Source organism: Molothrus aeneus, chromosome 5 (genome assembly GCF_037042795.1).
Source record: "Molothrus aeneus isolate 106 chromosome 5, BPBGC_Maene_1.0, whole genome shotgun sequence".
Lineage (NCBI taxonomy): Eukaryota > Metazoa > Chordata > Aves > Passeriformes > Icteridae > Molothrus > Molothrus aeneus.
The window spans coordinates 37,633,795-37,657,998 of NC_089650.1; the positions used below are offsets into that span (position 1 = coordinate 37,633,795).

At 36.3% G+C, this 24,204-nt stretch overlaps 1 protein-coding gene across 2 annotated transcripts in view; it reads right to left on the reverse strand.

Annotated features, from left to right (window-relative positions):
- The window catches only part of MON2 (MON2 homolog, regulator of endosome-to-Golgi trafficking), a 66,887-nt gene that overhangs the window by 24,919 nt on the left and 17,764 nt on the right, over positions 1 to 24,204 (reverse strand). For both annotated transcript variants that reach the window (XM_066550205.1, XM_066550204.1), the window contains exons 4-22: positions 23,811 to 23,942; positions 22,187 to 22,316; positions 21,527 to 21,624; positions 20,217 to 20,342; positions 19,244 to 19,438; positions 18,403 to 18,527; positions 17,879 to 18,018; positions 15,105 to 15,258; positions 12,316 to 12,545; positions 11,129 to 11,210; positions 10,264 to 10,445; positions 8,888 to 9,000; positions 7,652 to 7,756; positions 7,333 to 7,413; positions 7,172 to 7,245; positions 7,003 to 7,093; positions 5,709 to 5,810; positions 3,363 to 3,473; positions 2,510 to 2,685 (exon numbers count right to left, since the gene is read on the reverse strand). In XM_066550205.1, coding sequence (XP_066406302.1) covers positions 2,510 to 2,685; positions 3,363 to 3,473; positions 5,709 to 5,810; positions 7,003 to 7,093; positions 7,172 to 7,245; positions 7,333 to 7,413; positions 7,652 to 7,756; positions 8,888 to 9,000; positions 10,264 to 10,445; positions 11,129 to 11,210; positions 12,316 to 12,545; positions 15,105 to 15,258; positions 17,879 to 18,018; positions 18,403 to 18,527; positions 19,244 to 19,438; positions 20,217 to 20,342; positions 21,527 to 21,624; positions 22,187 to 22,316; positions 23,811 to 23,942 — 2,447 coding nt within the window. The remainder of the gene's footprint in view (positions 1 to 2,509; positions 2,686 to 3,362; positions 3,474 to 5,708; positions 5,811 to 7,002; positions 7,094 to 7,171; positions 7,246 to 7,332; positions 7,414 to 7,651; positions 7,757 to 8,887; positions 9,001 to 10,263; positions 10,446 to 11,128; positions 11,211 to 12,315; positions 12,546 to 15,104; positions 15,259 to 17,878; positions 18,019 to 18,402; positions 18,528 to 19,243; positions 19,439 to 20,216; positions 20,343 to 21,526; positions 21,625 to 22,186; positions 22,317 to 23,810; positions 23,943 to 24,204) is intronic.

Below are 24,204 nucleotides of genomic sequence, written 5' to 3' on the forward strand. Positions count from 1 at the left end.
GGAGTTCTCAGAAGAGCAAGGCCATTTGCAACTAAAATCTTGTTCAGTGAGAGACAAAATGAAGGCATCAAAAGGAGTGGTGGAGTGTAGGTAACATAAATAGGGAAGCTGCATTTAAATTTCACTGCAGGGTTTTTTCAATGTTTAATGTACAACAGAAATAACTTCAAAGCTTTGTAACACAGAAACTTGGTGTCCTTCAGGATATACATCCTGAGAAAAAATTTCAGACTATAGACATGTCAGTTACCTATTTCAAAATTACAAATGAATTTTTTTTATTAATCCTAAATCAAAATCAGATGTGGGTCATTTCCACTGTATTGTAACAGCCAACATGATACAGAAACCAGAGGAATATACAAGAAACTTCACATGGACAGTAATGATTTAACTAATAGTTCTCTAATATGATGAATACTGCAGAGAAACATCCATCCTACCATGTAAGATCAAAGTATTTATCATTGCTATACTGATGGAGAAAAGACTCAAACAATACTTTCCCTCATACTCATTAGAGGAGTCTATAAAGTGAAACAGACCCAAAACTGCTGCAGTTCCCCCTCCAGTACATAGTTTCAGAGGTATGTGACCCTCAAGGACTCTAAGAGAAAAGAGAAGGAGGCAGGAAATCAAAGTATAGTTCCACTACTCATTCTGAAGTACTGAGCTAATGCAAAAGTAACCTGTCTTTCTAAACTTCAAATGGAAAGCTACAAGAACAAATTCAGAACAGTTTTTCCAAATTAAGGTCCCACACTGCTATGTGCTTGAAGAAAGGTTTTAAAGTCCCTCATGCAAGTAGTAACAGTGATACAACTCTTCAAATTGTGAAACTGTCCTTGGTGTTACAGGTGACCACGAAAAGGTAACTATAAATAGAAGAAACTTAGCTCAGTGAGAAATCTTAAGATTGTGTAGGGCTTTATCTATGCTTAAAATAAACAGAGGCTTTCCACTGAAAAAGACTTCAAAGACAGGCTTCCTTTTGTTTGGCAGGATATTACTGTACAATCCAGAAGTGACCAAAGTATGGTTTTTGATTATCAAAACAGCATTTTCTGTTTTTATAAAAGCCTGGAAAGCAGTTCTCCAGGAAGATAAATGGACTCTGTCCTGGAATCCAGGATGTTCACCGATCAGAGGGAAGACAGTTGTGAATAAAGTCTTGTGGTCAGTAAGTTAATATTTAAAGTACAATAATAACATCTGCACCTAGCACTCACAGCTGTAACTTAGGTAAAAAATTAAGTTTTTTCTGAAGGAAAAGGAGGCATGCTTTTTTTTTTCCTACTTTACTTAATATGATGGGGACAAATAGTGCTACAAACATGTAGGTGAAGTAGATTATTCCATATACTTTGTGGAGGAGACTAAGATATAACACAAGATGTTAGTAACATCTTGAGATATCAGCCAGTGAGATATGGGTTTGAGATTTAATGGGATCTGAAGACTGTCTTGAGAAGGAATTTGTGGTGGTTCTCATCCATCACTAACAACAGTGAAAATCAAAAGGCATGCAGGAACACATTGCACCAAGTGTGGAAACAACAACTACCAAATGAAGCTTAATTACAAAAAAGAGGATGCTCACAAAATGAAGAACGCCAAAATCCTTGGGAATTTTGGTAGGTATTACTGAAAATGCAAACAATACTGGTCCAAGAGCAAAATCCTTCAAGCATTTGAAGGGGCTTTAGGTTTTTATATGACCAGAAGACTAAAGCTAAGGTGAGACAAAAGGAGAGCTATGCCAAGGAGAATTCTACTGACACTAGAATTATGTGATGACCTATCCTGCTGCTAGTCTTGACTAGCACCTAAAAAACCAATACATATGGTTTGAGTGTGTGGGTATAATTCTTGGTGCTTACAGTTACAAAGGCAGATGTTCAATTCATTGCTCATTTCAAAAATACTCATTGCAACTTCATCTCTCACTTTCCCTTGTGGGCGGAGAACAAGTCCACCTCTGCTGGCAACAGAGTCAATTGTCTAAGTCAAGGGATTCGCCCTCAGCCAGTAAATAATCTTCCATCCTTCTGCTACCAGCAACCATTTAGGTAAGAAGGCTTCAAGAAAAAGAGAGAGCTATCAGAAGAAAACACACACTAGAGACTACTAGAAGATTTAAGATGAAAAAGAAACAATAGATAAACTGAGCAAGAGCTGATTCACACAGAAGTATTGGCAAGCAACAGAGAGATGTGTCCACCAGATGGTCAAGATCAAATGAAATGGCACACTGAGTGTATACTGCATGACTACAGGAGAATATAGAGTGGAATAATATTCTGGTCTTTTGGAAGATTAATTCAGTAAAATAAAGTGTGCTTCAAGAAGAATTAAAAAGTGTACTTTTGTTGAGTAAAATTTTTCACAAGCCGAAAATTACATTGAAACTACGATTATTGAAGTGGTTATTAAAGTACAAAAATACAAGCAGATTTTTTTCTACTGTTCTTACCTTACATGAGTTTAAAATTTTATTTCCACCACTTACCCCTGATCACTTTGGATTGCCCCCATGACTCCAAGCACCAATGGCCAACCAGGTCCTAGGCTGTCACCCTGACTCTGTAAAATCTGTAGCACACACTCCAACTGCTTGATCCTGATATCAGGATGACTAATGTTTGACAGCTCCTTTAGTGGATTCAATAAAAGCAATTGCAGTCTCTAAAAGTAAACAGTAAAGCATATTAAGGATGCTAACATTTAACTGATTCTTAAGTATTTTTATGTATGAGTCAAAACATCCAGTACAAATTAAAGAGTCATTGAATTAACTCAGTAGCTCACTCACAAAATGCTCAAATTCAGACCATAAAGGGTCCTTGCAGAAAACCTACCTACCTGGCTCCTGTTCTTCAGGTTCCTCAGGAAGCAGCTACAGATGCTACTACAGTTGCATAAAAAGTGTCATGCAACTTTTATGTTTACTCAGCAGGGCTACACTCAGCTTCCTCAAGAGACCATGGAAAAAATATCCAATGACTATCAGTAAAAATATTAGAATATTTTATTAATCATGGATTGAACTGCTGTAATTTCGAAGGTTAGATAAAACACATTTTCTACCTGCCACAGAATCAATCACATATATACTACTAAACATTTTGTAATTGCTTTGCACTCATGGAGGTGACCCATAATTTGTTCTAAGAAATGGACATAATATGCAAGCATCACTCTTAGTTAGGTATTTGAAAAATGAAAGAGGATTGTTCATTAGAATGCATGTGATGGTCCACAATAGTTACAACTGAGTGTTACAGCCACTGACTTTATATACTTAATAGCAAAGCTACTTTAAGAATGAAGGAGGAAAGCATCTGCTTTTAAACTTACTTTACCTGGTTTTGAGATAATGGAGGATCATGTCGGAATGTCAGTCCTGCTTTAATGAGAGAAGTTAAAGCTTCTGCTCCCCATTCTCTCATTCTGGAGTTGGGATGCTGACAGACCTGAAAACACACCAATATTTTGTTTAAAGACACTTTTATTTAACCAACATATATAATACATTAAAAACTGGTATTTTAATTATATTAGAATGTACATACAATAGTATAAGAATAATACAATAGATCTCTAAATGGTAAAATTTGGCTTCAGAGTAAAAAAAGAAATTTATCTTTTGGATAGACATACCTTCTGAATAAGGAAGCAATAGGAAGCAGAGAAAGACACAGAAGGAAACATAATGAAAATTACATATATAATTCAAGTAAATAAATTTTCCAAAATGAATAAACTAACTGCTAATTCTGATAATGACTGATTAAAAAGCACCAAACAACCCTTCAACAAATGCCTGAGAGTCTCAGGTTTAACTTAACCTAAAGCTACAAAATTGGAATTTTCACACACTGCTTAACATAATCAAGTGAGGAGCATGACAGTAGCCAACAAAGAAAGAGTCTTCTATATTCTCAAATACAAAAAGTAACTACATATTGAAGACAAAATAAACCTCACACTCCCTTTATTTTAAAAACTTGACAAAGCAATAGTGAGCATCTTTAAACTTGAGTTTCAAATGCGTATCTTCATTTCTCTGTGTCTTTAAGTTCTCTAAACCTAACAACTTTTCTAATTGCTTTTTTAGAATATAAAAATTAAAAACATTGTGCATATTCATTTCTTAGATAGCTTGTATGAACTGTGCTGTATCTAATACATTACCCTCACACTAATATGGGAAGTGTACAGTTTCATTGACCACTCCATAATTATTCCCACCCCCTCTTCCAGCCCTAGCTCTGATGGTGTGAGAACCCAGAGTCAAGTCCAAGGCAGTTTCATGAAGAAGGCTGATGCCTTTTATTGGTGGACCATTCTCCTCTCAACCACTAGCCAAACTGAAAAGGTGAACAATGTAAAAGAGATAGCTTAACATTTAAAAATGTGGACAAGAAATAGCCACTCTCCTGATTTAATTGCATTTAAAAAATTTTATATAAAATAAAAAGAGAAAATTTGAAGTACTTCATGCTCTGATTCTATCCAGATGACCAGTTCCAGAAGCAGGGAACAAGCTATTCCCTCAGGTTGCGTTTAATTAAATCATAGCTGATAGTTTCCTCCTTCCTTATTGTACCTCAACAACTTAGGTTTAAAAGGAAATAAGGCAGTACACTTTGAAAGAAAATGAAAGACTCTGTATTTCCTACAAAACAGTGGCAGATTATCTGCACTGCGTGGGTAACAGACTGAAACAGACTGCTCCCTAGATGGAAACAGTCTTAGGATGTGGACGGTGAACCTTATTGTTTTGCAGGGCAAAAAATAAACAAGAGAAAGAGATGCCTGTGCTTTAAGTCTTTAAACCCAGAAGTATCTATTTTTTTTTTTTTCTAGATAAAGCAAAAGGTGGCTTCCATAAAAAGATATGGCCAATCCTTGATACTGGTTGAAACAATGCACTGGTGCTAAGGAAGTATCTGATATATTCTGAATTATGAGGAAGAAAAGCCTTCTCCTTTACCCACTCTGAAACAAACCCTTTTCTTACATTTTATTCTCCTATATAGAGAATTACATTATTTTCTTACATTTTATTCTCCTATATGGAGAACTAAAACTACAGTTACATTCAGTCACCTGTTTTGAGTTTTCAATTCAAAATGTAAGGTTTTTTCCCTTCGTAAAGTATATTTTTCATGTTGAAGTTAAAATACTAAAAAAATTGCAACAGGATTGTGACATTTTTATACTTGAACAGTAATCTCTTAAAGAAAGCAATCAGAAGTTAGCTTAAACATTAAAAAAACAAACCAATAAACAACCCTTTCTTAATAAATCTCCTGGCTTCAATTCTAGGAAGATTCTATCTCAGAATCATCCTAAATATTTGTACTGTGTGAATTAGTAAATTTGCGCTACCTTAATTAGAACAAATATGTGAAGTATAATTACTTGATCTTTTTAAACACTGCTGCATCAAAACCATATAAAGAGTGACAGCACCATAAAGAGAAAGTTACCAAGAGATATTAAAATATTGCAATTTAAATATAATAAATTCACTTTTAAATCCAAACCATAATGCATTCAAGTTGCAACAATAAAGTGCCTAAAGTAAAATATATAATTATGATTTAGATTTTTTTTTTAATTACACATTAACAATGTAGTTCCACAAGATTTTCATTAATACAAACTAAATTCTAGTACAAGTGATAAAAGCCATTAGTTACCTCCAGAAGATGACCGGTCAGAGGTCTCCAAAGAATCTCAATCCTGCGCATGTTAACTAGTCCCGTTTCCAGTAATTTAGCAACAGCAAAAAGTGATGGTTCCTAAATGAAATGGAATCGGAGCAGGTGACTCGGAGGTAGCTCGATAAGGCGTTTCGCTGGGGGTAATTTCTAAGCCGCGGTGCCGCTCGTTCCGCGGAGGCCGGGGAGCCCGCGCGGCCAGCGCAGCGCCGCAGAGTGGCCACACGGGGGCAGCCGGCTGACAGAAACCGAGCACTGCCGGCCCCGCACGAGCTCGCCCGGCACAGCCCCTGCCTCCGACCGGCCCTGTAACGTGACTGCCCAGCACAACAGCTTCTGCCCGCTGCAACTCTTCAAATTACACAGACGTGACAAAATCTGGAACGTTTCATTTCACAATACCCTAATTATTTAGCTTTCATTGGCTTCATAAATGCTCTGCGGGAATATGATACATTTTGCATTCATCAAATGTATCTGCAAATATTTGTCATAAGCTTCATTCAATTTTACTTTTTTTTTAAATCAACATATAGTCAAAATGACTGTTGCACTGAAATCATTATCTCTTCCCATTTCTGCTGATTTCTTACTCTAATTTTCAACTGCTTTTAAACACAAACTTTGCTTATTAAATTCATTCTTTGTTGCTGTAATAGCAAAATATTATAAAACCTGTTCTCTGCCTTAATTATATCGAGTGTAACAGATTAAGGACAAGCTTTCAGAAACTCTCCTCAGGGATAAGATTATGACTAGGAGAATATATATTCAATCTTACCCAATCACAGGGTCTTCAACCTTTCTGGGATAAAGGTTGTTTACTGAAGCCAACATGATTATTAACCATGCTTTCCCAAGTAAATATGACTTACCAGGTTTTTAAATACCTAACTGTCAGGCTTTCTCTGAAGTACATTGTAAGAGAAAATTGAAATGAAAATGAACATCTCACCGAACATACTGTGCTACTCAGCATCCATAACCTCTGAAATTACATGGGCTTTTAAAAGTTTCATCCACCCACAACCTTATTAATGGAAACACATGACGTTCCTTAAAAAGCACAGGAATGCAGTGAGGATGTTCAGAGAATGTAGTAACTGTATGAACCATTAAAAACAAGACCTTCTCTGGTTCATATTTTATTTTTTAATCTAGCATCAAAGGTATTACTGGTTTTAGTGTTAGGAATAATTAATTAAAGAATAAATGTACAAGTCTTCTGCCTGTTTCATAAAAACATCTAAAAAAATAAACAACTTTTTTATACCTTATTGTTTCCATAGGCCATATCCATGGCTTCCAGGGACAAGGAGCAAAGGGCATTTATTAAGTGATGTAAAGACACATCATCAAGGTACCTGAAAAATAACTGCTATCAAAACACTGTCAACTTTGATATACAGATATTATTTTAATTACAAGATAAGGTTTCTTACTGTGAGTTTTCAAAAAGCTTTGAAATCATACTGGATATAGATGGCAGATCAGTCATAACTGCTGTAGTCAGAACCTTGAATAAAAGACAGAAATGTATCTTACAGATTGTAACAGAAAATAATATGTAATCATTAACTGCAAAACAAACAATCATACTTACTGTGCTTGGCCCTTCCACAGCTCTCCCAGGTTTTAATGCACCCCCAACACTAGGCTTCAGTCCCAGAATCCACACAAGATGCTGAAAAATACAAAAGGATCATTTTTCAGGCAGAGAAGAAATTAGCACAGTACTCAAGCTAGCCACCAAACAGAACTCAAGAGAAAACAGCTACAGTACTTATTCAAGGCAATTCACAGAACACCATGAGAAGACTGAAAGCTTCTTCTATTCCCCACTGAGCAATCGAAAACCAAATTATAGCAAAACACCAAGGCATAACAGCAAGGCATAAATATTTCCTCACAGGAAATATTACCTGAAGGGTAGCCAGGACAAGTTGCCACGATGTACCAAGAACAGCTCCATGGAAGTGAGCTAGGTTGAGTAATGTCCTCATACACTGGATATTTTTTGATGTCAGCTACAAAAAAAAAAAAAAAAACAACAACCAAACACCCATCCAGTTTTTATCATTCATAATGATAGTGTTTCTAGCAAACTTCCAATTTTTACTGAAGTGCCTCAAAATTACATTTTGTTTGCACTACTGAAATATATTATTTTAGAGAAGTAGTTCAGTATTTCTACTTCTTCTCTCAGCCTTATCTTGGTGAAGTATGAGTACTTGAGTGCAGCATCCAGCTCTGCGGTCCCCAACACTGGAAGGACATCAATCTGTTGGAGGCCCACCAAGATGTTTAGAGGGGTAAAACACCCCTCCTATGAGGAAAGGCTGGGAGAATCAGGATTGTTCAGCCTGGAGAAGAGAAGGCTTAGGGATGACCTAATTGCAGCCTTCCAGTACCCGAAAGGAACTTCCAGGAAAAACAGGGCAAGACTATTTACAAGAGCATGTGAAAGTACAAGAGGGAATGGGTTCAAATTGAAAGAGAACAGGTTTCAGTATTAGGAAAGAAATCTTTACTTTAAGGCTGGTGAGTCACTGGAACTCACCAGCCTCACTGGAACAGGTTGCCCAGGGAAGAAGTCAATGCCCCATCCCTGGCAGTGTTCAAAACCAGGTTGGATGGGGCTTTGAGCAAGCTGGTCTAGTGGAAGGTGTCCCTGCACATAGCAAGTGGGTTGGAATGAGATGATCTTTAAGATCCTTTCCATCCCAAACCATCCTGTGATTCTCTGATTTGATCACGGCCCTCTCCTCCCAGTTTCACATTGTTATCAGACACAAGTTCAAGTACTCCAGCTTAATTGCACCAACTCCACAAAAATCAGTCTATCTTAAATGAACATCATCTTAAATGAACTTTTACACACATGCACATAACACAGCTGGGATCCAGAGTTTTCCAAGTGGAATGGATAAGAACTTCGCGCTAGAAGTCAGAAAAAAACAAGAATAAGAATTCTTTGCAATTAGATAACTTTACTGTCCAGGACTGTTCCAAATGAAAGCCTTAGGACAATAGACCAGCTCACCATTCTTACACCATTATTTGTAAAATGCTGTGCATCTGTAGCCTGGTTTTGAGACACGCTGAGATGCAGAAAGAAGTAATTAAGCAAAGCAAGATCACTTACAAGTTGTACTTACCATAACTGTTCCCTGTGGCTGAAGAGCTAAGGGTTGCCCTACTGCTACAACTTGCTGGTGAGACTCACTTGAGGGACTAATCATTTGAACATTCTGTCCCTGAATGGAATATGCTGGAGGAAAATTGGAAAGAGAAGGAAAAAAACCCTCTAAATTTAAAATCCAGTATTTACTTGTAGTAAGAACCACCTCCTGGCAAACAGACTCCACAAAATTTCTTTACAGTGTTACCTTTAACATACCTCACTTTGAGACCTTTGGTTATATTTAGATTACAGTGTCATTGCCCTAGAGATTTAAAGATCTTGCAATTAATCCCTGTTTCTAACTATTAGACATTGCTTGACTATTAGACATTTATACATTTTATGTCAAGACTGAAATATTTATGCTTAAGAGATGAGCATTAGACTTTCTCAACTCAGTTTTTTATAGTAATTGTGTATAAATGTATCACTGTGTATCACTGTGTGCTACCATTGTACCAGTACACTCAGAAAATGACAGTGCCATTGATGCTGTATCATTATATTTTTCCAATATGGGACTCCAGGACACCCATTTTATAACTCAATTGTAAAAAGAAGAGCAACCTACACAAAATAACTGAGGTTTCCTTCTTTGTTTTTATAGATATCTGTGTAGTTCAGTCATGTGTTCTTAACAGACTTATAATCTAATAATACACTTAGCTGGTACACTGGACTGAAGTAAAGGTGCTGGTCCTTGTTCCCAGAGTAAGATATTTTTGTTTTATATTAAGAGCTCTAATGTTAGATGCATCTGTATATTTTTCAGGTAGTTGCTTTTCTTAGTAAGTAGTAATTCACTTTCAAAGTTAGAAACAGAGTACATCCTAAACCAGCGTATATTATGAATTACAACATTCTCTCAAGATGCGGGATGCATCAGTTCAGCTTTTTGTAGGCTATAGAGAGCCCAGAACTTAGATCTTCCATTTATGCATAAGCATTACCATCACCAGACAATTGTAGATAAGACTGTAGTACATCACAAATGCAGGAGGTTCTAGCCAAAGCTTCAGAATCCAAGTTGCCCAGAGACCTTTTCAGATTTTGAATGCCTTAATTACACATCCTATCAGATCTTTACAATGGTAGACAGACCTCAGAATTTGAATTTTTGACATATGTGAATCTTTCAGGAAATTTTAGGTTGATCAGAATGACAGTAAGCAAATGCTGCAAGACTAACCAGTTCTGGAAAGCAGGTGATCTAGGTGCTGTCTGAGGATTCTAACTTAATTTAATATAGTCAAATACTACAGCTGCATATCTTTGGAACCACATCCCAAAAAAAATTGGGTTTAGAGGACAGTACGAAGAAACAGAATTAAGAAAAATGTATATATTTACATTTGCTGGACAGAGCTGCAGTTGTGCTGTTTAATACAGTAAGGGCATAGTGAGGAGGCAAAGATCCTTTGCAAATGGCAGTGATAAAGGCATCTCTTGATGTTACAAGACCCAGTCTCCCACAAAGTGCAGCCATGGTCAATTCTGCTTTTAGAATATTTTCAGTGGCAGCTTCATCAGTGCTGAAAGAGTACACATTGTTCAGCAAGAATTAATACAGAGCACAGAGGCAGGCAGCTAACCAAAACTGAAAGCCATAAGAAAATATACTTTAAACCCATTAACAGTATAAATATTGAAGAACAAGCATAACCAATCAACAAATTCTTCAGAACCACTTCCTACAAAATTGAACTTTACTTTTCAGTAACTTGATAATGATATTATAAGAAGATATTTTAAACTAATTTCAGAAAATGGTGTTTGATTACAAAAGGCCCTTTGAAAGAGTCAATTAATTTACCACAGTCATTTCCAAGTAAAAAGCTTTTCCACTTTAAAGATTAGATAGTACTAACAAGTACCAACACATTACTTAGTCTCTTACTTGCAGTAATCAGGACCTGGAATCACTTCAATATGTTGAAACATGCAAGCAAAGTAAAAAGAAATAAAGATAATTTAAATAGCTTAAATGCAACCCTTTGAAAATGCAGTTAATTGTTCTGTATTGAAATACGTTAAAGGTTTATGTTGGACTTCTGTGTCATTTAGCCACTCAGCCTAAGCCACAAACCTGACTGCTCAGATGCCATGAACAGCACTTACATTCACAACTGTCAATTTGTCTAGTATCAAAAGTCAGTTCAAAATATAGCTTGGAATATCAACTTAGAAAAATCAAGAGAAATGAAAGACCAGATACCTTGCATCAAGTAGAAGGGATAGAGCAGCCAGAAGACCACACCAACAAGCATTCACCATTTCTTCCCAGACAGCTCTGCTAACTTAAAAGAAATATATAAACTTTTTAATAGTAGAAACACAGTGGTTTCCTTAATAACTTTCAACTGTATCATAAACAAAATGCTTACTACGGCATTTTTTGAAGTGCGTTTCTGTATGCATGTTTACACAGCCACATATATGTGCACACAGAAACACACCTACACCAGTATTATCTAAACAGCTTGCATTTAAGGTAACATTTCTGAGGTAAAAAAAAAAAAATCACCCGGTAATGCCTCTTCTAAATAGCATAAAAAACCCCATCAAAATCCAACTTACTATGGTATATATAACCATTTTTGATCTTTGTCTATAAAAATAAACATTCACAAGTGCAAAATTATGGGATAAGAAACTCACTGAAATTTTGCAGTGAAGTAAAAATATTCTCCTGTGGTATCTATAATTCTCCATAACTTTTTTGTTTCTTTCATTTAATAGGGGAAAAGGTACTGGCCTAGCAAAGGGGCAGCTGCACAGCCCATGTGCACCTCCCTCTCTGCCCTGCAGCACCACGGAGAGTGCCCTGCTGCCCTGCTCCCGAGGCAGTGCCTGGGATGAAGCCCTCTGCTTCCCCCTGTCCATTTGGCACCCCCAATGCCTTGGCTCAAACTTCAGCTGTACTGCCTTGGCTTCCTGGGGCAGGAAAACTCACTGCTCAAACACAAGTCTTTCTGTACATACAGACCTCCCTGTACAGACTCATATGTTCCACAAAGACAATCCTCACTTCACAGCAGTTCTGCTTTTAAGGAAGTCCTTCTCTATATAATGCATTCTTACTAAAAATTTCTCCATTAAAACATTCCTTTTATCTTGTTACTAGAAATATATGTTTCTTTTAACATGGTCATAATTCCATTTCTGTCAGTCAGGTTGTCTCTTATGACCTTAGATCTCAGTGTTCTGCTTTTGGCTTAACACTAAGCCAAGTATTTTTTTTAAATGGAATGCTGTTCCATTAAAAAAATCCCCAAAAATCACACTTCATTGTAAGTTTTTATATAGAAATAAGAAACAATTTTAAGCAAAAATGCATAAAATTTTAAAATCTGCTTTCCGTAAAACTGTTGGATTTCATATAGTTTTTGCATTTTGAAATACCTAGTTCTTTCTCTGATTGGTCAGAAACAGACTGCAGATCTTGCTCTGAAGACTCTGCTGGTAATGAAGTTGCCTCTGTTGTGGTTTGAATGACAGTTTCTGCCTCTCCCAACTCTCCTTCAATCATGGTAGTGATACCACGGACAAGATCCAGCAAACAGTGAAATGCCACTGACATTGCATAGCCCTCAGGAATTGTAGGTGGCTCAACTTTGTCCAGCATCTCCAAACTAAAAAATTGAAAACATGACAAGTGTGTAGCAATACCACTATTATTGTTTTTAGAAACAATAATAAAAAACAAGATTCCAAATGAATCCTAAGTACAAACAGATCCCAAATACTTCAAGATTTATTGCAACTCAAGAAAAAAACCTTTAAGTAAAGAGGTAAAAGAGTAAATGAATGACTAAATAAGACAGTAACCAAAAGGGGACAAACCCTGAGTACAGATCTGCAAAAAATATTTCTAAAAATACACTAACACATATAAGCAAGCATAATGAATAATTCTACTTTGTATTATTATTTTACTTAAGGCCACTGCAACAGAACTTATTCAGAAGAATTATCCAGGAACAATTGTCCAGGAACAACAGAAGAAATACATCAGGAAATCATGACAGTGTGAACATAGTTATAACAATCTGAGGACAAGCCAGACATTCTATTATCATTATCTTTGAGTCCACATGACTAGAAAAGCGTGTCCATAGCTAGGTATTACATGGCCAAATACTCACCACCTACATGCACAGGTAAACAATGGAAGTTATTTGTACAAAGAGGAGATATCTACATGATTTACTGCTGAAAAACATGCAATTAAAACATCACTGTGCTGGAATAGCAGTCTCATTGCCACTTTTCTCCATTTTTTTCTTTAAAAGCACATAAAGAACTGCTGAGTTACAAATCCAACAGAAATTGTAGCTGACACAGCAGCATCTATACAAGTAGAGACAATCTGTTACAAAAACCACCTGCTACCCCAACAATCATTATTTCATCATTTTTTTACTCTACAAACTACTTTTTAAAAAGATATATATTCCAGCTAAAATATACCAAAGATACTTTTATACTCTAGTGTCACCACTCTTGAATGCACAAAATTTTTCCTTCTCCCAAACTTCAGTTATTACTGTGCCACACTTATGCCACACTTCAGTCATTACCTCTAATTTCCTGAAGATAGCTGCCTCAGATATCTAGGGGAGCAGGAACTACAGCTAAATCAGATGGTCAGCATTTCATTCTCTATATACAAGTAAGTGTGAATATATATACAGGTATAATTAAAATTATGAGTGGGTTTTATAGTTACAATATATTTGTGAGGTAGAGGTCACATCCTTTACTTTTGAAGATAGAAAATGCTAACTACTGAAGAAATTATATGAGTTGTTAATGTTAAACAGCAGTGGTTGTGAAAAGTCTTGAATAGTTTGTCTATTTCTCTTAAAAACATTTAGTTCCTTAAGTAAAGGGGAAGAGAAGGCATAGTGGTCTGTGGAGAAAGTTGTGTAAAAGTATGAAATGTGGCCATTGTTTGAAAATCTAATGGCAGCAGAAGAGAATTGGTGCTAGAACATGACATTACAGCAAGTCATCTCCTTACATACAGGGACTACAGACAGAAGTACAAGACAGAAGAAAAAAACTGCTGTGAAATGCTTGTGACAACTCTGTAATCTTATACAAAAGAAAAAATGCAAAAATTATGCAGAGAAAATCACAGAGTCACTTGAGATGTCCAAAGGTAAAACACAAGCAAGTTTAGAGCAAAACAGGAGACGATGATGGTGGCTGCAAAGTTCTTGATCCAGTTAAGAATAGATAGCAAGAAAAAAGAAAAGGGAAAAGAGTGGAAGTTGTAGTAGCTGAGCAAATTAAAAATTTGTATTCTCTGAGAACAGGCAGGTAAACTAAAACAACATTTATGTCCACTGCTGGAATAAAAAGTCAACACATAAACATTAACTATTGAAATCTGAGGATGATTTTTTTTCTCCGTCTGCATCTCAAAGGCAGATAAAGGAGTTCCTACCCTAAAAATATTGAGATCCAGGCTATTTGCAGATTTCACTGAATTTTAGTATGCCAAAACTTTATGGTGATACAAACAACTTTAGGTTTGGAAGTGCTTGCCCCTCAATGGTCATGACTGACATGAAAAAAAATTGCACTATTTGAAAAAGTAACAGTATTTGCAGCTTTAAACTGAGAACACCATCTCCATTGCACAAAGTCATGACAAAATAATTTGTCATTCTAAGGAGCATTCAGAATCCAGCCTTGGTATGTAGGTCAATACATTGTTGAAATGACAACCAGACCAGTATCTACCACAATATCCTGCTCAATTAAAACTGTAAATACAGTAAAGCCGGTGTGAGAAAGCTATTTTTCATTCCCACTGATGTCCTGTTTGCTTAATGCCCTTCATGTCTGCCATTACAAAATGCAGCAACAGGTTTTCCAAAATTGTTCTATACTACAGGGAAGCCTAAAAGTGAAAAGTTAATACAGATAATGTGGTAGGGAAACAAAATCCAACTGATGCTAAAACCATAGGGGACACCCCAATCAGAATCCAGGGCATGCAGAAAAAAACAGCAAAAAGACTGGAACACGTCATGGCACCAACAAAGAGAAAATTCCTAATAGACTTCAACACCAGTGAAACGAAAACCTCAATATTCACTAGTGAAAAAAACTCCTTACATCATCAAATTCAAAATAAAAATACCTGTTACATACATTTTCAAAAAGCTAGAAGTACTCACTATGTAGCTTTGGCACTGCCTTGTACTGTTACATTCAGGATGGGTATCCAAGTGCCTCTGTACTCAAAGGCAGGTAATACAGTCGCACCTCCACCCATTCCAAGCACTCCTGGGTTTGTTTGTGCTGAGCCAGTATTCCCTGATGCATTGCTTCCTGTCACAAAAACAAAGTGAGAAAATCAACCAATTTGTTGTGATCAACAAATATCCTTTTCCTTTTTCTACATTTAATTTTTGAGACACTAGGATTAATTTGAAGACACCCAGTTCAATAAAAAAAATCAACAATAACATAAAAAACTATTTCTGAGCTCCCTCTGCTGTCTAAAACATAATCCTTTGTGCAGTTCATTGATGCCAACTGCCTAATGTTCAGTCAGAACGTAATGTTTCTGTGAAAGGTACAGCAACATTGATTCATTCACAGAATGTTATTAAACTTTCACAGTCTTGATGAAACAATGTATTGTTTTAGGGAAGAGTCAGACAGATACTTGAAAGTTAAGGATTATTTACATAGTTGTATCAAGAACTCAGTAGCTAGAAAGTTTAATTATTTTAATAACAAACTTCCAAGATTTCAGAAATGCAAAAACTCCAAGAAGAAAATCAAAGAGAATGGCAACATTTGAATCTGTTCCATGCCAAGGCAGAATAAAACAAACCCCATCAGGGATGAGGTGACAATGTGCCAACCAACAGCTAGGAAGGGACAAATTTTGGTTCCAGCTGAGGAAGCCAAAAAAAAGTAGCTAAAAGAACAAGGAAGTCTGTATATATACACTTCCTTCATAGAGAAGGACATCTCTACTTACTAAGAATAGGTCCCACCAGTTCAGATTCTCTCTGAAGAGACAATGGGGAGAGAGAGCAGAGTCCCCAGGACAGAGACTCACAGTGTAACTCACGGCCATTTTGGTGTGCTTGCTTTTAGTATGTGAAGAGTAAGCTACTAATTTTGGCAAAAAACTCCTAACTTAGGCAATATGAATATACAGAAGCTTATGTATACACTTTAACACAGTAACACTTAACAGACTAAAACAATAAAATCATGCTGCTAAACACATGGTTAACCAAACACAGTTACAATGGTGTCATTTTCTATGATTCCACTGTGTAGTCAGATATATGCAATTAATTTTTTATTAATCTAATTCATTAAAGTGGGTGGTAAACATTGGCCAGTATAGTAAAATTGACACAGAACTTCAGCAGATGCAGCTTCCAACTCCCACGAAACAGGTAGCCTGTTGCAAGACTGAAGCTCAAAAGTCAAGTGTATAAGGAGTGCAAATGTCCAAAGCCAGGCTGGATAAGGCTTCAAGCAACCTAGTCTGTTGGAAGGTGTCCCTGCCCATGGCCAGGGGGCTGGAACTAGATAACCTTGAAGGTCTCTTCCAACACAAGCCATTCTACAATTCCAAAACACAGCCTTCTATGAGAGGACTGCTGTTATAATCAGAAGACTCAGCTTGAGAATTACATTGCATTGATCTGCTCTTTGCATGTCAAATACGGCCACAGGAGGAAAAAAGGTAGTAAAAAAAAAAGGTAGAAAAAAGAAATGAATGAGAAAGTGACATGAGAAGCATTCAGACAGAAAGAAGAAGTGAAAAGAGAAAAAAACCTGAAATAATTATCCAGAGAAATAGCAACAGCACTAGAGGCATGACCCTACTGCACTGCTGTTTCACTTGAGGCAAAATTTAGGTTTTCAGAATGAGTATTACAGAATGGCTTCTCATATATGTGCATGTTACATGGTGAAAAGAGTTCCTCTGATTTACTTTAAGATAATTAAGCTAACCTAGAAATAATACTAATAGAAATGTTCTATCAGCTGCTGTATAGACAGCTACTGAACAATAGACACTGACAACAAATTTTCTCATGCTATCACTCCAGCATGGGATTCCAATTTCATGAGTGAACACTGAAAAGTGTGAGTCTAAACCCAAACTTCTCCAGTAGTAGTGGCAGATATGATAGACAATAATTACATTTATTATCTGGCTTTTATCTCTTTTAAGTAGGCATATCAAAAGACACCCTTACGAAATTTTTTTATGTTGCTTGTGGGTGAGGACTGCTTCCAGAACTACAAGAAAAAGCAGAGAGCCTTAACTTGGGACATAAACAACTGCAAAGGCATTAACAGGATGATCATTTCTTCTTATTAAAATACAAATATGCCTAGTGAAATGCCAAAACCCTGACTGCAAGAAAAGACAATCAAGTCTTTTCAACATGTGTATGATTACAGCTTACAAAAAAGACAGAGATCATTTGTAAAATACACATCTCTTTCATGGTGCCTATTGGCTCCCTCAACTCCAGTTCTGGCCTTGCACATCCAGTAGAATTAGTGACTGCCTCCCACACACACCTTCTTACTACTTAAATTGTGCACTGCCATAAATGACATCCCCACACAATGAGCCTGAAAGCAGACACATTTTTTAGAGTCAGAAATTAGAAATAACTCCTTTGGAATCTCCCTCTGAAAAGTTGTGAAACAAGGAGCTGGGTCACTGCAGAAACAGGAATCAAGGCAGGAGCACTGCTCTGCTGACTGGGGTCTATGCCTTCCCCACAAACCCCCCAGGTAGATAAAATCCCCTGTTGTACCAAAGCTGAGAACACTAGTTGGTCTCAAGCTAGCTTTTCACCAAAATAAACACAGAAGTACACAGCTGTACCAGAGCTAAATCAAAACAGAATTCATTATTACAAGAAAATGATGGGAAAATAAAATGACAATAAAGGTTTACCAGTTTGGTTCGGTGTTGCTGATGTGTTCCCTGTGCTTGGTACAAGAAATAGAGACTGGATAAAGGACCCCAGTGCATTCACAATATCACGGAAAACTTTAGTGGAATGTTGCTTCATATCATATGACTGACAAAAAGACCTAGAAGGTATTTTGTAAAACAGAAAGTATTTGACAAATCAAGAACTAAAAGAATATTTTAACAGCAACTTCACCTCCACATACACTCCGAACTGTAGACTAAAATCACATTTTATCAGCAAATATTTAGGTAAACAATAATATTTAATTTGTGGTAAATGCTCCTTTGATACTGCTAAGACACAGACATACTCAAATAACTGTAATTCAGCCCTTCCTGCATAATAAGCATTGCCTAATGCATTACACAAATTATCATGAAAAGCTTATTGCATTTAAGTTTCTACACATTTGCAATGTTTTAGGAAGCATTTTCCATTAGAGAAAAATAATAAAAATATATCTTAAACTTTATGTAAAAGCAAAAGCCAATATATTTAATACCTTAATAGCTGAGGTTGCACACAAAGCCTGTGAATAGATTCTACTGCAACAGCTCGTAGCCACTGTGGTTTGTCTGCATCCAGAAACTTAACCAGCAATGACAGAAAGATTTCACACTCTGTTACCTAAAATATATAATTTATAATAATTAATAAAAATAAAAAGCCTCCTACAAAATATTTTCTAAAAAAAACTTCCATCTGAGGAATCCTATTACAGCAAGTTTTGTACAGAATCTAAAAAAATCCCTGGAATGAGTATTTACTCAGAATTATATAAAAATATAACATTTTTGACAAACTAAAATGACATATGCAATTGTACTGAAGGAACTAAATTCCTCAGAGACATTGCAATAAAGGTCATACATTTGCTACAGTAGACAAATGAAAAATATCTTTTTTAGCAGATACCCAAACTCAGGACATAAGAACAGCTGAACATGTGTTTTTATCCACATTCTGTCAACAGCTTTAGCAACTCAAGTCAAAAGCCTCTTAGAAAGAATTAACAAGGCACAGTAATCATCATTATCTAAAGTGAGGCAAACAACAGAAGATCAAAAGGTTCCCAGAACCTGAAAGGCAGTTAAATAGAGAAAAGACAAGAGCTAATCCACTATGAAATTCATACAAGTCCATGTTTAACAAAAATGTACATTTAGAATGTACAGTTTACATGTAAACATAAATAAACGTAAGAGGAAAAGAGTATTTCGCCTTTTCTTCCCTCAGTAGACATCAACAGTTCCCAAGAACTAATCAATACTACTACTGATCACAGCACTGGCATATACATAGAAAAACAGAATTGCATGAAGAAAATTTGAGCATATTCTTACCAGCAAGCTGTAAAACTGTTTAATCAAAACAGAAACTACTCGCAGCAAACGCATACAGATGGGAAAGTATGGTTTTTCCACTGGTGCTGGGGAAGATGAGGTGGTAGAACCTTGCCTGAATTTGATATTGGGGGAGAAGAGCTTTATAACAAGAGGGCATACCCTTTCTTTAAGAAGAAAACTGAATTCCTGATGCTGAAAAACAAAATAGAAAAAGTTATATGCAGATATTCCTTAATTGCTACCAGCAGCTCTGATTATGCATCTTATTTACATTTGTAGTTATGATCAAGCAGTCTGAAATCATGCAAATCTTGGTATAAATTACAATCAGGAAAAGAAAAGGCAGAACTGCAGACACCATTGTAAAGCTACCAAAACCCATGGAATTACAATGGTCAGGTTCATGCCATGCACCCTTCTTGTATTTTGCAGGTTGAAATAGGCTGCTAATATATCACTTACAAATAGATAAATTTCTTTAATCTACCTATTGTCAGCTAGTAAAACACACTACTGCAGGATCATGGTGCATTTATATGCAGTAGATGGATGCAATTCACAGTCTTCATTCTTACTTTACAAGTGGATGAGGTTAATGTTTTTGTAGAAATAACAATTCCACAAATTTAGTTACAGAGCTGTCATAAATCAGGTAAGATAAGAAAATGCATTTTCAGAGGAGATATAAACAGCAAAACCAAAAGTGAAACAGAGTAAAACAAGCAGCACTACAAAATGAATAAACATAAATAAAGTGTTTGGGAATAGAAAAATGATGGGAATAGAAAAACATTCATAAAGCACAGAGAATTTTTCTGTTAAACCCCCACCCCCCACCACCAATATGTAAAAGCTACAAGTCCTTGAAGAGAACAATATTCTTGTTAAATTAAAGAGGATTTAATAAAGTGTAGATTTTACTACCTATGTGAATAAAAATCTTCCTGTTTTCTGTCCAAGAACTACTCACTTGTAAAAACACTTGTGGAAAGTCATTGAGGACCGACTCAAGAAGTTCAAGGCCAAATGTCCGTGTCATTTCTGTCATACCCACGAGCCAGTAGGGAGCATCAGCATTAACTAACTGACAAAGATCCTTAGAAAGAAACACAGCAACATTAACATTCTCTGTACAGTCCTGTACCAAGAAAGTTTCCCGAGTTCATAATGAAATCTACACGCTCTCCTCTTCTGCAGGTAATTTTCTGATTTCAACATAATTTTTCTTTAAATACCTTTTTAACATAAATTATAAAGTATAGAAAAGACATTTCAAACTTTGCTGCTATCCTTGCAGCATGTGTGTTCATTCCTACCCTCAAAAATATCCCAAGACCAGTGACTTTGGTAAGTCAAGAAGATTTTTATTGGTGTGATGAATGCAACTACTCCTTTTCATTACATACTTGCTTTTAATGTCCATTACCAACCACAAGAGACAGGACTGAACTACAGTTGCAGCATTTTGCTCTGGGGTCTGGCTGAGAGGGAGTTAATTTTCTCCATAGCAGCCCTTACAGTGCTGAGCTTCGCATTGGTAGCTAGAAAGGTGCTGACACACCACTGCTTTGGCTACATCTGAATAGCAATGGCACAGCCTCAGTGCTGCCTCTCAAGATTTCCCCCCCCTACCACTAAGGGGCTGAGCAAGATCCTGTGAGAAGACAAAAAATGTCACCCCAAGTTAACCAAAGAGATATTCCATACCTCAGTTATAGAACCTAAGAAATGGGAGAGGAAGGGAGGCATTCATTACAATGCTTGCCTTTGGGAGCAACCACCATGTATTCTGCTTCCCAGGAAGTGGCTGAACGTTGCTTGCTGATGCACTTTGCTCATACACATGCAAACTTTTGCTTTAGTAAACTACCTTATCTCAACCTATGAATTGTTTTCCATCTTATTTTCTCTGCCCATCCAGCTGGGACAGGGAGTGGTGGAGTAGCTGGGTGGGCACTTGAGAGTCCAGCCAGGGTAAACCCACCACAGGCTCAGAGAAATAAGAATCTTGAATTTAAGCCAGACATGTATGCTTAGCTATTATTTAAGATTTATAGCAGAACATTTCCAAGGCCACTTAGAATCATTTTTCCATCATTCCCCTGTGACAGAGCATATCATCACCAATTAGAATAAAGAGCATAAGAAAGCCCAAGGCTCTGGCTAAGGACATTGTCAATATGCAAATCTGCAAAACCAGCAAATTCTTGGAATTTTTTAAAGAAATGTAGAAGTTACAAATCTTAACTGCAAAGACATAAATACATGCTCCCCAACTACCTGAAAAAGCATATATGCATCCTTAGCACAAGGCTTCAGTGTACTGACAGATCTTCTATTACTATTCCCTTGAACTGCAGCTGGCTGGTCAACAGCATCTGTGAAAAAAAAAAAAAAAAAACCAAAACAAAACAAAGTTTTGTGAACAAAGGAGCTGTTAAACACCAAGTATGCATTACGTGTTCCTGCAGGAATATTCTACAAGAATGGCCAGGCAATTCTTCTCCAACTTATCATGTCTATAGAAACATTAGATTGATTACCAAAGATCATCAATACTAAGCACTGCTTTCCAATGCTCTCTTCAAAACTACTATTGCCATATATTTCCCACTCAATAATCTATGGTACCTACACCATAAATGACATCCTCACCTGAAATCCCTTTACAGTACTAACCTGAAGACCAGTTCTCACAGCTTGAAAAAAAAAATCTAGGTTTTATATATTGCTGCACTGAATTGGACTGACAAATTGGTGAAAGATTTCATCTCCTTTAAATACAAATAAGTGTATAAAAGACAGATAAAATTAATAATGTCTGTGACTTTTTTATAGCATCTATAGACATTTTATTACTTTGTTATCTGGAAGAGAAACATCTGATACGTGTCAAAAAAGCAGGTAAATAACAGCAAGCTGAGTAAGCAGCATGCCCACCTTTGTATCGCTCATCTTCAGCAACCACTCTCTCAAAAACGACAGTCACCACCTGCCGCACTGTAGCTGCTGCAGTGTTATTTGTGATATTATCTTTTGTGAAGTGCAGTCGAAAGCAAAGTACAATAGCCTGAAAGGAAAAAAAATCAACAGAAAAAACATCATGTTACAGCAATACATTTCATCTTTTAGCTAAGAGTCAAGAAGGTTGATGGACTGAGGAATGCTTTTTGCTACAGTTTGTCAAAAGGTTGTCCAAAAAAAAAGAAAAAAAAAATTAAATTTGAAGAACCAGAATACATTTTATGGATTACCCTAGCCAAAAACTCTTTAGTAATCCTCCACAAAGGCAATCAAAAAGTGGTATTTAACTGAACACATTATAATGTACCAATAAAATTGCTGTCATCATACAGAGAATACGCAGTAATCATCACACAGAACAACTTGTATGAATATTATGTCAAAAGAACATTAGGATTGTAAGGTTAATCACAGAAAGGTCAGTCAACTCCAAAGCTAAAATGTCATTCCTCCTCCTACACTGAATCACAACACTTTCATAATCTTGATGCCTTGACTGCTATTATGCCTAAGACATGCAGTTCAACGTGTCATTGTGCTGGCAATGACCTGAATGCTTTTTCCCACTGGATTCTGTTATTACCTCCAACTCATAGTTTAATACTTACCTGTTTTATAATGAATTTTGAAAACTAACATCCGTATATGTAGTGAAACCTGTGTTTCTTGTTCTTCTGTCCATATACTGTGTTCTGGCAATTTGAAGAACCTCAACCCCACCCTGCCATAGTACTACATGCTGTGAGCCATACAAGATTCAGAATTTCCTTTTGCCTCTTCTTCACGTCTATGATTTGTGGACTCCACTCTGATGGTATCACCACATTAGTTTAAAATCTTACAGCAACTTGACTGAAACATGAATGTGCAATAAATGTCTGGCTGTAACAAATTTTGTACAATGTAATCTAAGAGAGAAACTTACAAAGCAGTTACACAATTCACTGATGGTAAACAATGTTGCATCTTCAAAGAGAAGTATCTTATAATTTAAATTAAATGGACTGAGGCCTTATTTTTTGTCCTAGTTGAAACATAACATCCAAAATGTTTCATGTTTAAAACTATGACCCTAAATTAGTAAAAAAAGAGCAATAACTGGACTGTTTTCAGGAGATTTAAGGCAGGGTGGAAAGCAGCTTCTTTTAACATTTTCTCTGTTAGTGAGAGTGTACACTGTGCTATGTGCTCTGATTCCAATTCAAAACCACAACAAATTTAACACATGAGAAGGATAGGCATTAGCTCAGTATTTTTATTTCAAATTTCAATCAAGTCCAAAATGCATATTAGCTCAGTATTTTTATTTCAAATTTCAATCAAGTCCAAAATGCATTATTGTGGAGGAATTACAAAACACGTGGAAAAGGAAGCTAAAAGAAATTCTGTTTTCAGAGTCTAGCCATAAAGACAATAGGGACACAACAGAATCAAGAAAGTCCCCTTCTTGTTCACGGTTTTTGCATGCTTCTTATGTGAAAATTCTCCATCTTTCCTCTTGGATATTTCAAATTCAGTAGCTGATACCACAAATTCTTACCTTGGACAGTGCTTCATCATGCACAACTGTATTGGTTGTTAAAAGTACAAGAACTGTTTGGAGCAATTTAAGTTCTTCAAGACTGTTCTCCATCAACTGCCAAAGCATATTGATAATGTTTCCGGCTGCAGCCTACAAAGAAATATTTTTTTGTCACCTATTACAATATTCATGTACTGGTATATCATGTACATATGTAAGAATATCACTGCCATAAGGACATATCACCACTGAATCTGCCTGTTTGTCTATACCATAGCACTAAATTGAGATTTCATTATAAAGCCAATTACACTGTCATAACCTTCCCAAAGTCACTTTGAAGAAGTGACAACAGAAATGTTTTAATATGTAGTACAAATTAAAGCCTGTACTTCATTTTTTACTTGGAAAT